Raw genomic sequence first — 18,004 nt, forward strand, 5'->3', positions numbered from 1 at the left:
ATTTACACGCTTTCTTTGAAATAAATTTGCTGGAAATCTGTAAAGACACAGTAACGCACAAGAACGCTGTTCTTGCACTTGAAGCCTCTCCAGAGGTGAGACTGTGCTCTATTTAAAACCACCGACCATTCAAGAAGACAGCGGTACTTTTGTAGTGATTACGATCACCTGAAAATGAGGTATGCTCATAAAATGAGGAAGAGAAACCCAGCAGAGCAAGAAAAGAGCATGAGGATGGGCTCAGCAGATCAGGAGGGAGCATTGGAACACTAAAGGAGTATGATATGTTTAGTGATGGGAGAAACGGTCCAGATGAGTCAGGAGGGCTGAGATCCAGCTAGTAACTGAGTTGGGAGAAGGAGCTAATGACTTCTACGTGGCTGGGAGTGACACCTGCAGAAGGTGGAGAGAGAAGTGCAGCAGAGACTGTTGCCTGTAGATGTGGGAAGTGCCCATTGGAGATGTGCAAATAAGGGAAGGAGAAGATGGTGGAATGTCCTGCGCATGTTTGATGTGCTCACGGGCTCTGAGAGCTGCCTGTCTTCGTCTTCCAATACGTAACTGATGTGTACGCTGAGTCCTGCTAGTTTAGGGGTTTCCGTTGTCTTTATTTGGAGTCTTGCACTTCCAACCAGGGGTGGGCCAGCAAAGATGAGAGTATAAAAACTTGTGTAAATTGAACGTGCCCTTGCAGGAGTGTTGGCAGAAGGGGTGGGAGAAGTGCAAACACTGCTGTCTGGAGTATTTGGGACTTCCCGTGTCAGGTAATTGTGAAGGAGAGAAATAATCTGAACTTTTCGTGGAGAAGACTCGGGCATCGGACCCTGCGGGAGTCTCAAGGGGCGGCACCGTGTGACTCAGGAACAGGGCTGCGGGCTTCCGTGTGTGACATCTGCCCCTCAGGGTGCTGAAGCCCAGGCTGGGGAGACTTTGAAAGCTCGAACTAAGCCACAGCCATCCCGATCCGGTGTTGGTGATGGTCCTGTTTGGGAGGAGGGGAGCTCCCATCCCACCAACATCTCTAGCGCTGGCAGTGTTTGGGCACCATCCCTTCCCTTTGGGGATGTCTGGTGTGGTACCATGAGGAGAAGGCGGCTCCTGCAGTCCAGGACCATCTCTACGTCGCTTTCTGAGGATCCCAGGCTCTGCTCCATCAAAGGTCCTCACTGTGCGTCCTCTTCACGTCTTGGTCTTTGCCTACCGTCCTCTTGCACAGCGCCTTCAGCTGGCGAGTCAGCTCTGCAGGATGAAGCCTGCTTTGTCCCTTGCAGTTTCTCCGTCTCAGTTTCATGTAGGTGCTCGCTTTACCTCGGGGGAAGCCAGTCATCTCCCGCAGCTTCACGTGGGGGTTCCGAAGAAAATCGGAAAAACCTTCAGCCCCTTTTGCTTGGTTTTTGGTGCTAGCCGTAAGCGTTCCGGTAGATCCCTTTGATCGTGCGGTGGACTTGAAGGGTGGGTGGAGGCAGGGAGGCCCCAAACGCCACCGGCGTGGTGGTCAGGAGTGGGACACGTCTCCTTCCTTGGTCACCCGAAGAAGAGGGACCCTGGCTGCCACCGCCCCGCGCCTGCCGCGAGGGGGCGTGTCCCGACGAGCGGAGGGGCGTGGCTTAGGCGCGGGCCCGCCCCCCGTTGCCATGGGGACGGGAGGGGCCGGGCGGCGGCCCAGGCCCTCCCCCCATGGAGGCGGCCGCCGCCGCCGCCCCGGTGGGTGCCGGGGCTCGGGGGGGGGCGACGGGTTGGTCCGGTGGGTCCCCGTCGCTTACGGTTCCTCTCGGTTCCCCCGCAGGCGGAGGCCCCGGTACCGGCAGAGACCGTCCGCCGCTGGTTGCGGGCGGAGGGCGCCGACCCCGCCGCCCCGGCCGAGGAGCAGCTGGGCCTGGCCTGGCGGCTGCTGCGACGCGCCGAGGCCCGGCTCGGCGACCTGGAACGGCGGCGGGCCGAGGAGATGAGAGATGTAAGGGCCGGGAGAAGGCGCCAGAGTTACCCGTCGGTTTTTAACCCCTCCGGGCCCAAACACTCCCGTTTCCCCCTCTTTTTTTTTTGCGGCAGCAGGTTCACGGGTGTTCCCAGCCAAAAGCTGCTTTCTCTTGCCCTCAAGAACTCACGGGTGTGCAGCCCAGTTCCTCGTGTTGGGGTACCGACAAGCACCTAGAGAACCCTGTGTCTCCCACAGAGCCGGGGTTGAGAGTCCCCCACATCCCAGCACCTTCGTACCTCCATCCCCTCCCACCTTCCAGAACTTTCAGTCAAGTTTTTAACATCCCCAGATGTTACCAAGGCATAAAGAAGTAGTGTCCTACAAATGTGTGAGTTTATCCTGTAAACGTAGGGGGATGGAGAGCTATTTGTGCCAACAACTTGCTGGTGAGGCATTGGTAAATGCGCCTAGGTATAGCGATGTCTTCTTTTATTTCTAGGTGGAAAGCTATGTGGGTCATGTCCGTAACCTGACAGAGGAACGGGATGCTATCACCACCGAATATGAAAAAGAAAATGAACAGCTCAGGCTTGAGCTGACACGGCTGCAGCTGGAGCGGGGTAATCCTTTCCCTCCAAAACACGATCCGAGGAGATGCACTGACAGGTAGTGGAGTACAGGTCTTTCAGCAGAGCTGGTTTAAAGCTTCTTTGAGAGGAGAGCAGCCTTTCTCAGTGAGTTCTGCTAGACCAGTGTGCGTAGTATGTTGTTTGGGAGGTTGGCAGAAGTGTCGATGAAATACTAGAACTGATTTGTAATTGACTTAGAGGTTCTTGTCTGCTTTTACTGCCTTTATTCAGTGAATCGGACAGTTTCTCACTTCATGTGGCTCTGTTGTTGCACTAAGGATCTTCCAGAGGCTGTTTGAAGAACAGAGTTGATGGTGCTGTTTATTTTCAAACTCTGAATTATTTGACAGTGACTCCTGGGGTAATGGAGCGTTGAGCTGTGTTCCCACTGAAGTCAGTGAATTTGCTGTTGTCTTTGGTTTAGACAAAGTCCACGTTTTTTAAAACAACTTTGAAGGACAGAGGTGTGTTTGTGATGGTGATTCAAAACTTGTGTGTGCTTATTTTAGTATAGTAATTTTGTTTAAAAGAAGGTGTTCCACTTATATTTCACTTCAGGTAATTTGCTTTCCTCTCAAACCCCGGGGTCCCTCTCAGTAAGGGCAGATATATTTTACTGAGTTTAGTTCTTGATTTTCTTCAGTATTCCTAGTCTTCTGTTGTGCTTTGAGTACTGCTAGTAGCACACCATTCTCATTAACTCCTCCTTTTGTGGTGCGTATTATCCCAGGCCTAAGGTAAAGTTGGGGGTGATAGCACAGCTTGAACAGTTTCTTTGTTACGCATGCTTTATTTGGGGCAGCAAACATAGGAGTTTGGGGAAATCAACTGCAGTTTTGAGTATCTGTTCAGTTTTGGCCACCCTGTGGGTTTCAGGTTGCACATCTGATGGGAGAGACTTTTCAAAGATGGGTGTGCTTAAGCACTGCCTGAAAATCTGGTTCCTCTGGGCATGTAAAGCCATCGTTTAGTGTTGAAAATGCTGGTATGCAAGGGTTTAAATCACTAATGAGCCTTTGCGAGCATAGCTGTGGCAGAAAACTTAATTACTGGTTCTTCTCTCATCTTCCCCACGAGGTGGCAGGCGAATGACAAAAATGTCCCAAAAGCTGGGTTTCCATTTATTTCCTCGTAGTGGCTCTGCTGCTTTGGACTTTTCCCATTTTTTAGGGATTCTTGTAGCTGTTGAGCAATGATTAACACTCGAATGGAAACAGAGATCCATGTCTATTACCCTAGTGGGTTGCTAATTGCAAGCAAGCCATCCCTGAGGGGTTTTTGTGGTTCTGCAGTGCTTTGGTGTCATACGGTGCTTCTGTGCAGCTTTCTGGAGGAATTTGCTTTGGGATATTGCTGTCAGACTTTGGTTTTTAAGACTTATTACCTTACTGATGGCATTAGCTGCGGTCCTGCGATATGCATTGATAATTTAGTGATCTGGGCAGTGGATGAAGCCTTGCCTTCCACCAGGCTGTCCTCTGCAGCGAGCGATGCCAGCACTGGTGTGTTTTGGGATGCTTGTAGATTGTTTTCTTGAGGGACTGGCTTTTTGCTTCGCAGGTCAGCTGCTTCACAAAAAAACCCCACTGGTCATCTCTAGCACAGAGCACATGGATGTGCTTGTGCTTTAGCTACTGCACTTTCTCAACGACTTCTGTCAGGCCTTTGCCTGCTCCAGGTCTCTAATGTACCTCTGCTGCAGGGTTCAATGCTGCATCACTGTGTCTGTTCCCTGGGCTTCTGCTTCTCAGCAGAGTTTGTGCAAACCAACCCAGAGATGCCTCCTGAGCCCTGTGGGGTGTAGGACAGGCTGAAGGTCTTGAACTAGAAGTTGGTTGTCCTCTGGGTCTTTACCCCCCTTCTTATTTTTGCAGGGCAGCTGGTTGTCTTTAGCAGGGACCAGATGATACTGCAGATGAGGCTGGAAACGGGGCTGGAGAAGGCTCTTGTGGAAAGGCAGACCCTGGTCTACTGGGATGGTTAAACAAAAATGTGGACAAGGCAAGAACAGAGGATGGTGGTAGGGAGCTTTTGGGAGGCTTGAAATGATAACGAGTTCAGATGGGAAAGGGCAGTTGAAGACAGAGGCTGGTTCAAGCCTGTGGTACAAAGGAGGGGCCTGACCTGTGAACGGACAGGATCTGTCCTGATCTTGCTTGTAGTGGCAGCTGGGAGTCCCAGCTTTGGGGAGCTGAGAGCTCAGGAAGGGAAGGGATAAAGACTCGGGTAGATGCAGGAGATCACTTGGGTAGGCTCTCGGGGCTGAGCGTGCTCCCTCTTCCAACAGCAGCCAAACGGATCAGAAGCTCTGCTTGGTCTGAGGATTGCTGGGAGCAATTCGATCTGCTAAAACCTGTTTCTGATGATAAAAAGGAAGTTTCTACTTACGCATTTACTTCTTGGCTGGAACAGGCTCAAAGGGTTACTGCAGAGAGCAGCCACTTCTGGTTTTATGTTGAGCTATTGATCTGAGCTTCACCTCATTTGGTACCTCTGCCCAGAGTGAAATTTTTCCTTTCCTCGAGGCAGTTAACAATCCGTTTCCAATGGTTCTTGTCAAATACGCCTCAGTGTTTTTGGAGGGCAGATCGATAACTCATGTGCTGCATTACCAAAAGCCTTTCTGAAAAACAAATGTAATGGCAGTAAAACACAACGCTGTTGGGGGCTTGCCTCAATTTGTTTAAAAAGTGAAACAAAAAGAATAAGTAGTTGTGGCCTGAGCTTGTTTATTGTAACAGCTGTACTGCTTAAACGTACCCAGCATGGACGAGAGGATGCAGCTTCTGTGGTGGGTGTGAGGATACTGGTGAACTGCTTATTTCTGAGAAACTTCCTGGGGTAAGAGACCTTTGCAAATATAAAACTCGCTTCCAAAGAAGCAACTGCAGAGGTGGCGCAGGAGATACTTGCTAGTGGGAACACATCAGTGCACTGGTATAACGTTGCTTGGATGAGGCATTTGCTGTTCTCAAGTAGGACATGTTAGATGTGGTAGGGAAGGTGTTTGAGATACTTGTAAGAAATTAGTGGGCTTTTACAAGCAGGTAATCTGTGCTGTGTATGGCAGACTCCCTTCATCCTCACAAATCTTTTTTCCTCTTCAGCCTGTGCAAAATTTCTAGGTTCTGTTACACCAAACTATACTGCTTAATATTGTTTTGCAGGTTGGGTGTAAGGGAAGTACTTGCAAGCAAAACTGTCAATGCAGAAGCCAGCCATGTGAGTTCAGACCATTGGTCCTAAATGGAGATGGTTGTCCCATTTCTGGCCATAAAGCAGATAAGCTTTTGGCTTATTTTAGATGGGATTTGGCAAAACTGTGGGAGGAGACTGCAAGGTAGGTTGGAGGCAAGGGGGAGTTCAGTTTAGTATGAGCTGTGGTTTCTTCATAATGCATATGGAGCAAGTGGCCAGCTACTTTTATATTGCAAAATGCAATGTTTTGCTCAGCTTCATGTAGGAAAGCTGCAAGTCAGCCATGTTTGACCTCTTCATTGAACAAGCTGTAATTTATAACCACAGGGGAAGGCAAACGGGAAACCGCAGGCTGTTTTCCATCCACAGGGCTGGACAGAGCTGACTGCAAAATGCAGAGTGGAAACATGCGATTGATTTGAGCCTTAGGATGTGATTGCACTGGGCCCTCTGTTAAATCCAGTGTGTGGAAATGAGGAACAGACTTGTCCAGAGCTGTGCATGTGTCCTGTGTAACAGTATGAGGAATTTTTGCTCTGCTTAACTTTAGGTGTCTAACTCTAGCTCCCTAAGCAGTGAAAGAGCATGAATATTTCTCTTTCCTCCATACAAAACCCACAAGTCTCCCCAGTTCCTATCCTACAGCACTTGGAAACCTTTATAATCTGGTTTGGGCTCGAAATTGGGAGCAGCGTTTGTTGGTTTTCTTTTTAATACGAATTACATAGGGAGGTTTTGAAAAACCCTTCCTTAGCTTAACAAGCTACTGGATCCAGTGCACGTGTTGCTGCCCTGACCATGTGGGAGACCAAAGGTTCCTCATATTCTCCTGGCAGATAAATTTCCAACCATGCAAACGAGGGGCTCTTTTTAACAACTGTTTTTTGCACAAACACAATGATGCCTAGCCATAAACCAACTTCTCTTGCAAAGGTTGTTGTCGTCTCTCTGCCTTGGAGGCCAGTACAGAGGCTTCCCAGCTATAATTTTGGGATAAATGGTGAAGAATTGGAAGTTTTATTCTAAAAGGATTTTTTTTCTCCTTTAATCCTACAAGAGACCTTCAAATAACAGGTCTGTGTTACCAGAAGCAGTCCTTAGCCTGTGTTTATAGCTGGTTTTGGAGGAATGGGTCAGGAACCCCGTTCAGGGAGTGATTTCTAAGGTCATGTTTTAAGAAGTACTCTGAGTCCCTTTGTGCCCACAGGGTGCTGTTTCTCTAACTCCACTTCAGACCCTCGTCAGTTCCCCACCATGCTTTCCTACCATATCACATGGGATACAGCACCCCGATCTCCCCCGTGGGCTGTGCGCAATGCACCAGGTGCTGCTGCGCATCACTGCTGTGCATGGGGAAAAATAAAAGATACTCAGATCTACCTCCCTACCAAACAGTCCTTAGGAAAATAGTGATGCTCTGCTTATATGAGTAATATGGTATTTTATGTCACATCTTCCAAAGAAAATGTTTATGTGACTGCATGTCCATCTGTTTGGTTTCCCTCAATGCCTATTTAATCTGTTGTTTTGTTTCCACCAAGCTGTATTAAGGGTTAAAAGGGTCGAGGATAACCAGGTTGGTGAAGCTTAGCTGCTGGGTAGAAGAAAATGGTCGTAATAACTCCCCTACTTAAAACAAGGCAGGAGAACTCAGTCTAGACGTAGCAGGTCCTATCACTTGCTTGGCAGGCAGGGTAATAGATGTCAGGAGAAACATTGGAACAGATCAGAAACATTGGGACAGTGGGAATGGTGCTGAGATAAGAACAGGGGATAGGAGTCAGAAAGGGAGGTGAGAAGCAGGAGAAGAGACTACATGTTTTATGAGCTCTTGGTGAGCTCCAGGGCTGTTGTGGTGGGGAGCATTTAGAGGAGCTAGAATGCAGATCTGGAAGGAATTGGGCTTCGTTTGTTCCTCTGCTCACAGAAAGCCTTATCTTGCAGAAGCCCAGCTGAAGGAGGTTGAGGAGATGCTGGAACAGGAAGGCTTGTCCGAAATAGCTCACAGTAATGCCAGTGAACAGATTGCTTATTTACTGGTGGAAAGAACGACGCTGCTGGAGAAACTGGAGATTGCAGATCAGAAGTTGAATTCACACAGCTACATAGACAGGCTGTGTGCGGCACAGCTTCAGGTACCTCCTGCTTTAGCTTCTCAGGCTGACTGAAAGCGTTCTGGGGAAAAGGATGTCTCTGAGATACTTTTTAAAGTAAAAATATTTCTCCTATCTATGAGGACACTGTGGATTCTTAATGCTGAAGTTCATTTCTTTATTAGTTTTCACACTTGTGTCTTTACACTTGATTTGCTCCCACATCTTGCATGGTGATAGTGAACAGGATTAATTTTAACAGAGAACATTGAAGAGTGTGATATAGTTGGTTTGAGGATCTTCACTGAGCAATAATGACTTTCTATTAAATCCAGATTACCTGATGATCCAGTATTTAACTTCAGATGACCGAGTTCCCCTGAAAATCATTAGTTTAAGAAAATCTCTTCCCTTGTCTTCTAGCTGCTGAGCTAGAGGATGGAAGTTAAGCAAACCTCTGCTTACAAACTGAGTTCAGTAAATAAATTTCACAGCATGACTTGATGATTGGCAGGATAGAGAGGACCATCTATGTCTTGATTTGTTGCTTTCTGAGGTCGAGATGAAGGGCACTGACAAATGATGGAGGAGCAGCAGCAGCTACTGTCTGTTGGAGAGACAGTTTGTGACTGATCACTTCACTTAGGGAGATCTCCCTCCCACCAAGGCCCCCGACTTCCATCTACTCCTGAATACGGCCATTTCAGGCAACTGGACCCCAGGAGCTGCTTGGTTCTCATAGCTGTTTCTCCCACATTGCTGTGCTTACTGGCCTCATCCATAACTTAATTCTGAAAGCAATGGCTGTCAGATGTACAGGAGCACAAAAGTTGCTGTACTGGGCCAGGTCCAGAGCCTGTTTAGCCCTGCAGTATTTGTGATACAGTGTTAAATTTTTCTTCTTTTTCCCAGTCTCCTCCTGCCGCTTCAGAAGTTGCCAGGCCAGGTTGCCTGTCTGGAGGGAGAGGGGTTGCTGCTGCCTGTGGACCCAGTGGGTGACCTTAGGGGAGAAGGCTCCAGGCTGCAAGGGGGACACAAGAGAGCCAGGAGCTGCAGCCCCTCCAAAGCACAGCCAGCCAGGATTCATAGGAAAGCCCTCCTGGGGACAGAGAGGACTGGCAGGGTTTGGTGACCTCAAAGTTGGAGTTGGCTGGGGCACAAGCAGGTGGAAGACTTGCAGACAGACCAATTTGTTGCTGTCTCATCTTCTGTCACTTTCTTGAACTTTCTAGAGTTTTAAGTTTCTAGTTTTTCATTCTGATAAAACTGGTTTGGAGTTCAAAAGCTTATTGGCCTTTTTTGGGCAAGCTCGCTGAAGGAGGGAGGCTTGGCAGACCTGCTGCGAAGCTCAGCTTGGTTTGGGCTGTGTTGTGCCATCTCACCAGAAGGCAAATGCAAAACCGCAGAAGACAGTGTCATAGGAGGGCAAATATGTTGTGATAGTTCATCACAAATGCTCTCCTTGCCTCCAGTGGCGTGCAATGTCTGAACCAGAGGCTCTATCGTTGTGTCTAGTAGTCCTTGATTAATTTTTACCTTCCATGAATTTGGTGGCTTGTTAAACCCATGCAGTTTTCTTAATATCCTCAATATCTTACAGTGAGGAATTTCACAGTTCAGCTACTGTCACATGAAGTTCCTTTGTTTCAACCTACCATCTCCTGGCTTTGTTTGATGCTCTCCAGCTCTTGTATTAAGAGGCAGGGAACAATTGCCTTTTTATCTGCCTTTTCTGTGCCATTTGGGATTTTACTGACCTGAAGAGCATCCCTTTCTGGCTGGAGAGCCCTAGTCTGCCTAACTATTGTAGGTCTGGGTGTCATTCAGGATTCATCCATGGTACAATAACACCTTCAGATGTAAATAGCCACCTTGGAATCAAAGAATCTGTTTGCAGTGAGGCAGAGAAACTTCGCTAATGCACTGTCTCTTGCTCTTGGATATAAAATGCCTCTCTGCAAATCCTGAATAATCTACCCGTGAATGCCTGTCACTTGGTACAAATGTTTGCTGCAAACACACCATTTTTTCCTACGGACTAGCATGATAGAAACCCCACTGTAGTTAAAAAGGGGAGACAGAGCTGTAACCTTCCAATTAAGTGTCAGTTAACTGTATCTGCTACCGAGTGTTTACCAGGTGTGACTGGATTTGCTCTTCCTTCAGTGCCACAGCTGAGTAAGGGAAGTAGGGCCAGGGCAAATGAAGGATGCAGATGCCTGCAAGTCTGGTGTTGAATCCAAACCTTCTTGCATGGAGCTCGTCCTTCTGAGGATGCAGCTGACTTCTCCTAGCAGTCCCTTCTCAGGACCTTTCTTTCTAATGATCCTGTAATGAACATGTTTCTGTAACAAGACTGGTCTTGAATGCTGGATAAAGATGGAGAGAGTGTTGTTGCACCTGGGCTGGGTGAAGGACAGAGCCCCAAGGCAAAAAGTCTTGTACGTGGAAATAATATAGGCTGTCTATGTGTGAAGAACAATGTGGAGTTTACTTGAATTCCTCCTGGTACATGGTGCCAGAGTCCCCTAGTAGGTAGACAGGCCTATAAATACCTGACTTTGACCCACTTTTCCTGCAGCTGTTTAGAGGAATGAGACTTATTAAAGGAAAATGTATTCTTGTATGATCAAAACACATTATAAGCTTAATGCTCCTCATTTCTAATCAAATGCAACTTCTCTGCAGTTCTTATACTGGGCACCTTGTTTTCTGTATTTTTAAAACCAGGTGAAAGATACATTGGAGATCTATTTTTCAGGAAAACAATTCCTCTAAAGCGGACTGTTTATTCTTCCCAGATGATGTCATTGCTGTCCATGCTTGTGAACTAGAAACTGTTGATTAAGCACTCCATTGTTTGGGGTAGCATCACACTTGTTTTACAGAATCATTAGAGTCACAGCAGTGTTACAGGTTAATAGGTTAATTGCTCTTGTTACTCTGTTTACTGGAACGTGTAGCCTTTCTTATTCGCAAATGACCTGTTACGTACTTGTTTCACTCTTATACTGGAGGTCCAGATATGTTCCTGTCTGTTACAGTAATGAATGCAGCTTTTAGCTAGACTGCTCAAGCATAATTGATTTTTTTGATGCATCCTCGCTAATGCAAAAAGCCAGAGTACAAACATGCATCTTTGTGTAGTCATCTCTAATATATACGTGGGGAAGTGCTTTCTGAGCTCTGGTAGAAGGCATGGCATGTACAAGCACACTCACCTCTCTAGAGCCAAGGTGCAAAATAATGACAACCAACCTCCTGAGCATTAGCAAATCCTTGATGCTGGTTTATGTGTGCAGGCTGCAGGGGAGCAGGAATCCATTATCTTGATAAGTGGTTCAAAAGAGAGGGACATGGGGAAGTAACCCAGGGTTATTCTGATAAAGTGAGTCAAGCATGCTCAGCCCCAATACATTTCTTTGGGCAAAGCTGAGCCTACAGGCTCTAAAAGGAAGATGCCAAGGAGATCACAGGTTTAAAAAAAAATAAATAGTGAACCCATGGAGTTCCCAGTACTATGGAGACAACTGAGGGATTTTCACAAGGATTTGGGATAAGTCTGGTTGAAATGTTCTCTTCAAATATAAGGTATGATTACAAAACCCCTTCTAATCAAGATATGTTGAAACTGCAAATCCTACACACTGGTGTTGAGGGATACATGGCAGCATGCTTTCTGGTGGTGGTGATTTATTAAAATCTCTTTCAGTGCAAGGATGAGTTTGGTCATGTTCATCAGTCACTAGAAGATGAACTCCAACAACAGCCTGAATCCGTGCAGCTTACTGGAGAGACAATGAATAAGGTAATATGTATGCACAGTTTCTTGCTGATGACATGGCGTGTAGTTTAGATTTCAAGCAGTGGGTCTGTTCTTGAGCATGCTGTGAGTTTTTTTTATTGTTTTTAGCTGATGGGATGCGAGTGAGCTCTGACCACATGAGCCTGGTGCTAAGCCTGAGTTAATTGCTTCTGCTGAGAGTCAGGGTTAACATCTCACCAGCTTTGGGTCAGGGCTGGCTTGTAAGCACTCACCTGCCTTTAATGGTATGGAGATGAGTGGACCAAAGTCAAGGGGGTGAGAAATAGCTCTTTTTGTATCAGCTGAAATTACTTTTCTGCAGAATCACATGTGAGTGGGAGCAGTATCTATCTCCTGCACTCTAGGATCAAGTGCAGACTGGAAGAGGAGGTTAGCAGCATGAGGCTGGCTTGGGGCTAGCTCTCACAACAGCCATGGGACCACAAATGTGCAGAATTGAATTGTCCTTGGACCAAACTTGTCATGGGGTGTGGTGGAGCCCTCTCCTTGGAAAACCTCATATATTATGTGTTTGAAAATGCATTGTAATTAATGGCATTGTCTTGAGGAGGGAAAAACAGAGCCTTGTGTAGGAAAACAGCCACAGCATGCTGGTCTGCACCTGCTTTTTGGCATGTGTCCATGGTGAAGAGGGTTATTCACTGCGTGTCTGTCTCTTGCCTCTGCAGTGGCTTCCCCGAGTTCATCTGCTTTCTGTTTGTGTTACCACCCCTGTTCTGGTGGGCCAGGAGTAGCGCAGAGGGGGGACATGCCTTGTGGTTGCATCGCCAGGAGGGTTATCTCATTTCTTTTGGAGCATTAGCCCCTGTGTTTTAGTCCTACAGAGAGGAGCTGGAGAGGGAACAAGCATCACGTGCAAGAGTTGAACGAGATCTGGATGAGGCCACACAGAGGCTGCTGATGGCCCAGGAGGAGATCCGGAGGTTGACAGATGAGCTGGATGCACAAACAAAGGAGCAGAGCAGAATCGGTAAGCACTTCTTTTGTGGCTGCGTGCCATTCCTAATTACTGGCTTGCATTTAGACCACCCCTGGTTAGTGTAAGCCTTGGACTTCTCACCCAGGGGAGTTGGAGGCAGGCTGTCCTGTATCCTCTCTGCTTGTAATGTGGAAAAATCAGTGTCAGATGTTAGCCTGAGATCCTGTACCTAGGATATCAGAATGCAGTCGTTAACAGTCACAAATCAATTAATTCTGAGTGGGGAAAACTGAGACATGGGGTTATCTGATCTGTGATTACAGCAGCAGGGTCTTGACTTCCTCTCCCTGGCTCATATGCAGGGAGAAATTCATGCCCTAGGAGGCGATGGAGAGGAAATCATGACTTGGTCCAGAAACAGAGTAGCTGAAGTATATTGTACACAGTGGTAGCACAGCTGGACCGCTCATCTCTAGGTTCTTCAGATGCTATGTTTGGGATGCTGCCTTGTTAGGAGCCGTTAACAAGTGCACATAACTGGAGCTTATCAGCAGTCTTGAAGTGACTGGTTAGATTCTTATCACTGCTAATATTTGCTTAACCTCCTTATTGAAATAACTGTTGTTGACCAGCCCTTAAATATTACATTTATTTTTAAATACTGACTGTAAAAATAAACAGTTTTCTGGTGGGAAATCGAACTACTTGATAAAGCTCCTATTGGAGTGGTCCTTAAAGCCAGGTGCTTCACTCCTACCTCCTACAGGACATTTCCCAAGCAAAACACTGATTTCTGGATGCTTTTTCTCTGGGTTACTTATGTTGTCCCAAAATCTGTGATGCAGAATTTCAGTGGAGAACAGCAAAATGTGATGAGATAACATTCCTGCCCCATGTGCCTTTGCAGAGACTGACTTACTTATGGAGACTGGTACTACCTGGGTAGGGTTTATGTGTGAATTGCAGGTCCTGATGCTGACCTCACAGCTCATGCCCAACACTCAGACCTAGCTAAACCTAGTCAGCCTCCAAAATCATTGTTTTCAGCCTTTTAATCAAAGGCAGGGAAATGAGCACTCCGTGGGCATCTGCTTTGTGTATCGATTGGTACACGTGCGTCCCTGGGGATGGAGCGAGCATTGTATTGCAGCCTCCAAACAGTACTGCTTCTCCAGATCATGGACGGGCTGCAGTGTGCGACTCTTCTCAGTGGATTGTAGCCTGCATATTTATAATCTTCTTAAATATCAAATGAATATAAGGCTTTCCAAACTGTGAGTAAGGGTTTAATGCTTGTTATGTCTGTGTGGTTTATTATGCCGCAAGTATTAGTGTGCAAAATTAGTGTTATAACATCTTAGTGGCTTCCTCGATGGTGTATATCTACATGCCTTCTCCTCCTGATGAGCTTCAGATGCAACTGCTCTATAAATAAATTGATTTTCTAATACAAACCTAAAATGAAATCTCTGATCTTTAGTAACACTCCACTTAGTGTATTTTCGTTCAATGATAACTTGCAGCTGCTTGCCTGTATTGAAGAGAAAATACAAGATTGCTCCTGGCCAGTTTCTAGCCCAGTTATTGGGTTTTCAGTGATTAGAGATTTTAAATTGTGTGTCTAGCTAGCTGCTGCTTTTTTTTTGTTGTTTAATTTTCCTTCAACTCTATGTTTAACAAAGTGCATTAAAAATGTTGCAGAGTTTAGCGTTCAGCAGCATACAAATGGACTGCCACAGCAAAATTGTCTCTTTATTATCCTTGTAGAATCAGCTGCATGGTCAGCCCTGCAAGCACCTGAGAGCCGGGAGAAAGGGGTGAATGAATGGAGAGAGAGTGGTAAGTCACACTGTTTACAAGCGGAGAAGATCCAGAATTTTATCAAGGCTTTCTGTAGTTGTAAATGGGCTTTTCAGCAAAATGAACAGTTTGGTAGAAGGGGTTCCTTGCCTTTTATTTTAAATTACAAAACTGAAAATCCAGTGTCAAAATCCTTGTTTGAAACAGGGTTGGGTTCCCCACCCTCTTCCAACACTGGGATCAAGAAAGAAGATATGTTTTTATTTTTGCCTAAATAAAAGTAAAATTTAAGCTGAAATTTCCTGTGCCTAGCATTAAGCTGAAAAGGGAAAAATCTTTGTTCACCTTTTCTGTAAGAAAAACTGTCTTCTCACTAGTTTTTATTAGGATACCACTGTATATTTGGACATGTTTATGTCAATATGCTCTTAATACAAACATCTTTTCCTATTTCTTGCACTTGAAATACTAGGTAGTCTGCATTAATTGGTGTGACGGTTGCATATGTTTATTGATTCAGACTTGAAGGTTGGTATGCAACCCTAATTTTTACTGTGCAGGCCATTTCATAAATATTAATGCTAGCACAACACTGATACATTTACTGTGATTGTGTTTCTGCTCGTAGCAAATAATGAATTTTAGGATGAAAATAAGAGATGTGGCTGTTTGGGTTTTTCAGAGCTTACCCTAGTTGTCTGTCAAACCCATACCTAAATATCTGAGGTGAGGCATTTGCCATGATCTAGAGGTAAACTGAATCCCTGGAATAACTATGGAGAGACTGCTGTGCTCCTGTCATAAACATAGCACTGCTGTTGAATCTGGATCTCCAGAAACACAAACCTCTACTATGTGAGTAAGAGAATGTGTTCCCATATGTACAGGGAACTCCCCTCTGTGCTGTTGCACACATACGCCTGTGCATAAGGGCAAGGCAATTTCAGAACCCTTATTCATGTGTTAGGTCCCCTCTGAGCTTGGTGGAGGTCAAGGTCCAAACCAGTGCTGGTGACCTGTTTTTTCTGTTCTGTACAGACAGGACTGAGCTACAGAAGGCCATGGAGCACAACAGCAAACTGGACAAGGAAATTCTGGCGCTGAGAGCACGGGTCCAAACACTCGACTTGGAGAGAAAAGCGTTCCTCGATCTGGTGAGTACCCATCTCCTGCTGCTGGATCTCCTGGTCGGCCATGGCACCAACGAGCCTCTGCATGGCCAACACTGCTGGGCTGGCTCCTGACATTCAGTTCTACTCCTTAACCTGCCCTGCCTCTCTCTTTCCCCTCTCTTTTCTATAGCAAGTCTTTCCAGAGCTGTGGTTCTGACCTTTCATGGCTCGTGGAGTAATAAACTTTGGGAAACAGGCAGAATAAATATCCAAAGAGTGTTTTAAAGCATCTGCTGTTACTGCAGCCCTGAAAAAATTCAGCTCTCATAGCGTCTTTCAGTGCAGGAAGAGTTTGATGCTCCACTGAACACGGAGGGGACTGTGTGTGCTCAAACTGAGCATGTGCTTTAGGGATTGCAGCGCAGGGCCCTGAAAGACATGTTTTCCTGTGCCCAGTGTACAGGATCAGGTCGATGCTTTCTGTCACTAGCCAACGTTTGCAAAAAATCAAGTGGATAAACAGAATAAGCAACATTTCTACCTTTTCTTGAGGACTGTTATTAAAGACAGCAAATAAGTGTAGTCTAAACCCCCAAACTAGCTATTTTTAAAACAATTTTAAATTTATGCTCATGTTTTGATACCTCTCAGCCTCCTTGGCTGCATTAAAATGTGGTTACGTTGATTTGCTCAGTAGAAGATAGACTTAATCCTTTTGATTTTGTGTGGGCTTTCTTAAGTGAATTACCTACATTACTATTAGTTAAATGCTTAGTGTTACGTTACTAGTAGTTAAATACTTGATGTACTACATTTAGGATTCTCCGAATGCAATAATTTTTATCAACAAGATAGTTCCTTACTGAGATTGCCAATAGTGAGTGAATATAACAGTCTGTTTCCCATTAAAATGTGTCATTTGGCACAAATTCTGTTTCTGTTCTTAACTCTCAAATTCTTTATATCAGACCTTCAGCAGCCAATAATTGGTTGCCAGCAGCCTATAATTACTTACACCATCCCAGCACAGATAGCTCAGCAGCTGCCTTGCGGGGCTCTTGGATTAAAACGAGTATTTTTAAAGTAATATGAGTATCTCTGAGAATACCATGCCCATCTCATTACAATAATATCAAAGATTTACTTTATTGAACATAATTTATTAACATTTGAGGATTAAAAATTTTAGTATGTAGTTCTGTTCCTTGCATTTAAAAAAGTTGCTGGTTCTTCCTTAGCACAGCATCTAAGCATATCTGTAATCTCAAACCTTGTATTTACAGGACAGTCTGTTTCTGGGTCTGCAAAAAAATATTATGTAATTTAGTTCACATTCTTCAGTTTACATTTTTTTTATTCCAAATAACATTTTCTTTGCTTTAGGACATTGCTTCTTTCAGTCACTATGTATACATACACCTGTGTATATATATTTTTTTCTAAATATATATAAAAAAGAATTGTATATACACAAAAAAACCCACAGATACAAATAAGGTATTGTTTTCTCTGTACAGAAAAAAAAAAAAGCCAGATTGAGATAATTTCCAACCAACCATGTTGTTAAGCTAAAGCAAATTACCTTTGTTCCTTAGGGATGAGGTTTAACTGTTGGTATAGAAGTTAGAAAACCATGATTTTTAATTTGTAGAAGCTGAACATGTACTTTATTACAAGTCACAGAAATTCTGCATCCTGAAGTCTTTTTTTCTGCCTGCGAGTTATGGACAGCCAGCTGAGGAGCAGGCTGGCCAGTTGACTCTGGTTTGGTTGTCTGTGGGAGACTGACCTCGTTCTTACCATGTGCTCCACCAGTTGGAGTATTGAGCCTTAACTGTGCAGGATTCGGTCAGTGTCTGTGTGGTGTGAGTGAGTCTGTGTGAGCGGGCTCTGCAGGTGCCTGTGGGTGTGGATGGAAGCTGAAGAGACTGAAGAAAGTAAAAATGCATGCTGAGAAGGTGGTGTGTGAAAGCTTTGCAAGGGCTGATAGCTCCAGAGACTAGCAGTGCTGTTAAATCTGAAAAAAAACCCCCAACCAACAAACAAACAAAAAAAACCCTGGGACAGTAATGGTCCACTGAACCTGTGCAAGGTCCCTAGCATCATCCGTGTGAGGCTCAGATGGCATCCACGTGTGCTGCTGGATACCCTTGAAGAGTACAGGATTATATCTGCATCTGATGAAGGTGAGCACTATCTGCAGGACTTCATGAACACCCATCCAGAAGCCACTGCGGTACAACCCTCCACTTCCGAGTAAATGGCTGGGGTTGGCCTCCCAGCTATTGCTCCAACCAGTAGCCAAGAGTGAGTGTGCAAGTGAGTAAGTGACTGTGTGGTGTGAACAGTTGCCTGCTAATAATAATATTATATTGGTCCTATTGACAACAGCAAAAACTAAAAGTTGTCTTCAGAAGTAGTGGTTGTGATCTGTCTAGCCCTCTGCCTTCAGTCCCGTTTGGTAAAAGGGGATGTACAACATGTGCATGATCAGTAACTGAAGTAAATG

The 18,004-nt window shown here is 45.5% G+C and overlaps 1 protein-coding gene across 13 annotated transcripts in view; it reads left to right on the plus strand.

Moving 5' to 3' along the window:
- The window catches only part of CCDC30 (coiled-coil domain containing 30), a 40,038-nt gene that overhangs the window by 640 nt on the left and 21,394 nt on the right, over nucleotides 1-18,004 (plus strand). For 5 of the 13 annotated variants that reach the window (XM_075027630.1, XM_075027631.1, XM_075027634.1 and 2 more), the window contains exons 2-9: nucleotides 695-1,291; nucleotides 1,787-1,954; nucleotides 2,418-2,538; nucleotides 7,690-7,880; nucleotides 11,551-11,646; nucleotides 12,481-12,634; nucleotides 14,351-14,422; nucleotides 15,422-15,537. In XM_075027630.1, coding sequence (XP_074883731.1) covers nucleotides 1,247-1,291; nucleotides 1,787-1,954; nucleotides 2,418-2,538; nucleotides 7,690-7,880; nucleotides 11,551-11,646; nucleotides 12,481-12,634; nucleotides 14,351-14,422; nucleotides 15,422-15,537 — 963 coding nt within the window. In that variant the 5' untranslated portion in view covers nucleotides 695-1,246. Of the gene's footprint in view, nucleotides 1-694; nucleotides 1,292-1,628; nucleotides 1,705-1,786; nucleotides 1,955-2,417; nucleotides 2,585-5,714; nucleotides 5,888-7,689; nucleotides 7,881-11,550; nucleotides 11,647-12,480; nucleotides 12,635-14,350; nucleotides 14,423-15,421; nucleotides 15,538-18,004 lie in introns of those variants that run through there. The other 8 variants (XM_075027635.1, XM_075027633.1, XM_075027637.1 and 5 more) reach the window with 8 other exon arrangements.

Source organism: Buteo buteo, chromosome 5, assembly GCF_964188355.1.
Source record: "Buteo buteo chromosome 5, bButBut1.hap1.1, whole genome shotgun sequence".
In the NCBI taxonomy this organism is placed as follows: Eukaryota; Metazoa; Chordata; class Aves; order Accipitriformes; family Accipitridae; genus Buteo; species Buteo buteo.